At 29.3% G+C, this 5,226-nt stretch overlaps 2 protein-coding genes across 2 annotated transcripts; one reads left to right on the plus strand and one right to left on the minus strand.

Annotated features, from left to right (window-relative positions):
• The first annotated feature begins 996 nt into the window (after positions 1-996).
• Positions 997-1,866, plus strand: LOC119671245. The gene is made up of 3 exons (XM_038081787.1): positions 997-1,074; positions 1,141-1,320; positions 1,384-1,866. Exons 1-3 carry the CDS (start codon positions 1,018-1,020, stop codon positions 1,711-1,713), a joined length of 567 nt encoding a protein of 188 aa, XP_037937715.1. The 5' UTR covers positions 997-1,017; the 3' UTR covers positions 1,714-1,866.
• Positions 1,867-1,941: 75 nt separating this feature from the next.
• LOC119671246 lies at positions 1,942-4,171 on the minus strand. Its single transcript, XM_038081788.1, has 3 exons — positions 4,003-4,171; positions 2,374-2,559; positions 1,942-2,305 (listed from the first exon to the last, which is right to left on the minus strand). Exons 1-3 carry the CDS (start codon positions 4,117-4,119, stop codon positions 2,108-2,110), a joined length of 501 nt encoding a protein of 166 aa, XP_037937716.1. The 5' UTR covers positions 4,120-4,171; the 3' UTR covers positions 1,942-2,107.
• Positions 4,172-5,226: the final 1,055 nt, after the last annotated feature.

Here is a 5,226-nt window from a genome sequence, read left to right on the forward strand (position 1 = left end):
GTACCTTTTCATATAACTTATCATGTATTTATGGAAAAAAAATAAGTATCCAATTGAAAAATATTACATAACAATATCTACGCTACTACTACCTGTTAATTCTTCTACTAAATTGTTGATTACTTTGATTCTATTACCAGAAGAATTATATCCAATAACATAAGTGCACTGTGATCAGAGGTGAGTATATTGTGCACCTATAAAACTTATTGACTTGTCATACTCTTCTTAATTACTTAGGGCAATTATTTATTATATTAGAATTAATTTGTAATATCATATCAATAAACCATTTGAATAATATAATTTGTTATATGGTAACAATATTTTGAGGTTATCTTAATAACTATATATTCAAACAAAGATATGTGCGGTTATTAATGTGTTTACTGCAATCTTAAACAGTAATGAGTAGCTTTTTTTACTGGCGAACAGGCCATAGAGGCGCTCAAATCATGTCTGGTAACATTTAAACTAGTGCAAGTATGAAATCTATAGCTTCTGGAAAATGTTGAAAGAGTTTACCTATATACCTATACTGCAGCTCTCTCTGATCATTTGTGTGTTGGAACCCACGCAGAGAAACTGCGCATTCATCATAATCCTCACTGCAGAAGTTGTGGTAACCCGCATTATACATTTTCTTTGGAATGCCCGGCTTTGACGTCCAGAAGATATAGGTTCTGAGGAAGATACTTATTTGATAGTTTAGTAGACTGTCGGTGAAGACGGAAGGCCTATTAAATGATCTAAATTCGGCGGGATGGATTTAGTCTCTACTCTCCTATACTAGGGTTCTTGCAATAACATGACAGTTATCTAATGGCCTGTCACTGCAACCAACATACTAACCATTCTTCTGACTAATTTTTATTTCTAACTATAAATTAACTATAAATTGTATTTGGTATAATCACATGACCCTTGACTATGTAAAATAAATTATCATGGTCATTTCAGTTATTTATTTATTACATTAACTAGTTTAAACTAGTAATGTGGTAAAGTCATCTTAAAATGCCTACAAAACTTGCAAAAAAAGAAGTTATCGCCTTTGCGCATCTTTTTTTAGCGGTGAGTAATAAAGTTATAATATAAATATTTCAAATCGAATATAGATTTATATATTTTTTTATATAGTTAATATGCATGGGAATTGTTACATGCTTGTCTATGGTGGTTCGTTTTCCTCAAGATTTTCCGATTTTCTGGCTTCAAGTTATGATGTGTGCTACGGCCATAATTATTAGCATTTTTGCATTCAGTACTTGGTTCTATAATTCTAACATAGCAAGGACACGTCTTGAAGTTCGAATTTATGTAATTATATGAAAATTTATGTAATGTATTAAATAAAAACTAATTCAAAATAATTTCATTTAGACCATCATTGTTCAATGGATCCTTGTTGTATTCGACTTCATTGCGTGTTTAGTTTGCTTCAACATTTTTTGTTATGGTACAATCTATGATGGCTTCGACGAAAATATTTTTACGTACCAAAAATACTCAATGCTTATTGGATGCATTTATTTGGGTATAATAATCTGCATACTTTTGGCCATTTTTACCGCATATCTGACAAAAATTGCTCTGCAGAAAAAGAGAAGAATGGATCGCGCATGCCGTCGTAGTCTTCTTCGTAGAAACAATAGCAATGCGAGTAGTCACAGTAGTTTTAACGACACAACTCGTTATGCGAGACATCGTTAAAGGATACATGTGTTCATACACTCAAAAGTATATAAGTTTTTATTTAAAATCATTTAAAAGCAGTTTTACAAAAGACACATTTCATTCAATATTATATAAAAACTGTTGAGAACAAATCTATATATACATATTAAAAAATTTTAAATTGTTTTATAAAAAATATTAACATACATATGTATAAATGCATACATATATGTACATTGTGCTTACTTATATTGCTAAGTTGTACAAAAAAAGTTTTAGGGTTTTAATAAATTTGGTACACAATTTTAAGACAAATGCTTTCTACATATTCTTGATATATATTCAACTTATTAATAATTGTAATGTTATATTATTTGAGTAAAAGTTTATGATGTAAATTAAAAAATGTACTTATTTCAAATTAAATAATTTAAATGCCACGGTAGGATCGATGGGCCAAAAATGCACTGATAAAGTAGAGTACGCAGTTTACAAGACCCATGACAGCTGCAGCCATGTAAGCATCATAGTGGTGATAGCCCTTGAATCGGGAATCGCTGAGTGCAATAATAAAGTTCAGAGAGCTGGCAAGCAATAGAATTGCAGCAACGCTATGATATATTAACTCCTGCAAAATATATAATGTTTTATTGTAAAAATGTTCAAATTTATACTTATGTTTTATATAAAACTCACATATATTGTTTTTGAAATAATACCACCCGTACTTAACGAAGTTAAACATGAAAGCAATAGACAAAATGTGCCTATCATAAAAGTGGTAGCCATCAGAAAATGGAACAAATCTGGATTTCCAGAAAACCAGACACTAGTTCTGTTGTAATACCAAGCAATAATGCCTACCACAGCGGCACCAATAAGCTATAAGAATAAGAAATTATAATGATTAAAATTGTAAATAAAAATTTCCGTTTCTATATTCGTATAATGGATTCAAAAAAATATTATTATCATTAAAAACATTATTATTTTTAAAAACAATATTATTATTCTTAAAAATATAATTACCTCATTTCAAAAATATGGTAGTTAAATATTTTTATTTTATTTATTTGTTTTAAAATTATGCAGTTAGGTTAGGTTGGAGTGGCGGCCTCGTGCCCTAAACCCACATTGAACATACGCATATTTAAAGGATTTCAAAAGCAACTGTAGTGGTCAGCATACGAACAACGCTAAATGGCACGATGCTCTCAATCAAATCAAATTTTATAAACTTGAAGAAGTGCCTAATTTCACTGAATAACAGCTCTATCAGGTCGTTGAAAAAGAGACCCGAAGATTTTGAATCTTTTTTTATCCAATGATGAATACTGAAACATGTCATGGAATACAGTTTTCTACTTATCCGCAGATGGATTTAGGATTAGTGTAGAGTAGACCCAGACTCATAGCATGTCTAGTACGCAGTGACCTATCAGCACGTATATCATAGTGCTGACTAAATTACACTTTAGTTGAAGCAAGTCGATCTTGAGATGTGACACAAGTTTTTGTTTTTATTTAATAAAATTATGCAGTAAATATTAAATTGTTTCCGTAGAAAGTGAGGTAGTGAAAGATTTTATATGTAAAGTGAGATACAAATTAATAATAATCCCCAAGTTAGATTAAGAACGCACGTGTTGTTAGCACTTCCACCCGAAGATATTTAACAAAAATACCCAAGACATACTTAAATTATAGTCGGTCGGTACATATATGAAAAAAGTGCCACAGACTGTAGACTAGTCTTGTGCAACACTACGGTAATGCGGTAGTAATGGTAGTTAAATCGTGCGTTGAGCAATACGCTGTCTACAGTAACTGGACATGTTAAAAATCTAGTTGAGCAGATGTATTTTTATAATTGATCAGTAAACGCTTATAATTTTATCCAACATAATTGGATTATACTAGACTTTACCAACTACTGTAGCGACTGTTGCTTAATCATGGATTCGGTATAATATGTACAGTGCTGTATCTGTGATAATGAATATCGATGTCCAACATAATTACGCGAAACCCGAATGCGGATTGAGAGACTGAAGCATAATATGAATAGAAGAACTAAATTTATACATATGTATATTCTCTATTAATAATACATTATGACTGTGTTCTAATTATTTAGTTATCTTTTGTTAAATTGTAATAAATAATATGCTAAAATATGCTAAAAATCTTTAATTGTTTTCAAATTTTTTTAATTATACTAATTTAAAAAATGTTAAGATGAGATAATAATTATTGAGATCATTAAAAGTTATTAAGAAATTATAATAAAGAGGATTAGATTTGTGTTTATATAAAATTTCTTACCAATTGAAAGAGTTTCAATAAGCCTGGAAACGATTTAAGATAACCCGTATTAAGTACAATATACGAAGTATTGGTAGTGCTGGTAGTTGTTCTGGTAATTGTTACGGAGTGAGACATTTTGACTGGCTAAATAAATTCTTTGGTGGAATACAAATTGGTGGTATAAAGCTGAAAAAAAAATTAAATATATTATAATAATTAATTAAGAAAGTTAAATAAATTTTTTACATGTGAATAATTAAATATTAAATATAAGAATAATTAAATATTAATAATTAAATATAACAAAATAAGGTATGTTTAATAAAGAAAAATTATATATTAAAATTATAAACAACATGTAGATATAAAATATTAATACAATTTTTAGGAATAAAAATGAAGAATTTTCGATATAACTAATAACTCTAATTTGGATTTCTAATAGAGAATGCTATACTGAATACAACCAAAAAACAACAGTGATGCAACTGAAGTAAGTAGTTCTCAAGCAGTTCAGGAACCCACAGTAACACATTTAAATAATATATTGAAATTCATTTTAAAACCACAAGAACAACGTGTGCTACTGACCGGATGTCAATGTTCTAACGTTTGGTTAAGCCATAGAGTAACTATTATGAGCGAAGTAAAATCTTATAGAGTGACATGGTGCCAGAATAGATTTTATAATTTTTTAATTTTTAAATATATATATGAACCATAACTCAAAAGTTTGTATTATTTTCTATGAGTAAGAAGTACATATATACATAAATTTTAAAAATTATTTACAAAAATGATATTACATATATTAATATTGTGAGGGAATGTGGCACTGCGACAGTCGAGTTTATTGTGCCCACTTTTGGGTATCGAGTAGGTCTCTAAGCCCTGTTGCGTCAATAAAAAGTATTATAGAACCTTACTTTACAGAGTTTTATTGCCTCTTCCGTAAGAATATATATTCTCAAGACTCTATTCCGTATGTGCATTAGAATCTACTATTTCCATTCGTATGTATAACCAGTCTCGGAAGGTGGTATTTTAATTTACAGTGCTCTATTAGGATTCCTGTGTATTCTATTAGGATTCCTGTGTATTCTATATAAATCAATAAACAAAGTTTCAAAACTTCGGCAATATTAATTTAATATGTATAAGATACAAGTTTCAAAAGATCATAGCATTATTAAAAATCAATCGTAGCCCAATGCCATTTGAAATGTTTTGTATTTTGTGTTA

This window comes from Teleopsis dalmanni, chromosome 1 (genome assembly GCF_002237135.1).
Source record: "Teleopsis dalmanni isolate 2A chromosome 1, ASM223713v2, whole genome shotgun sequence".
Classification (NCBI taxonomy): domain Eukaryota; kingdom Metazoa; phylum Arthropoda; class Insecta; order Diptera; family Diopsidae; genus Teleopsis; species Teleopsis dalmanni.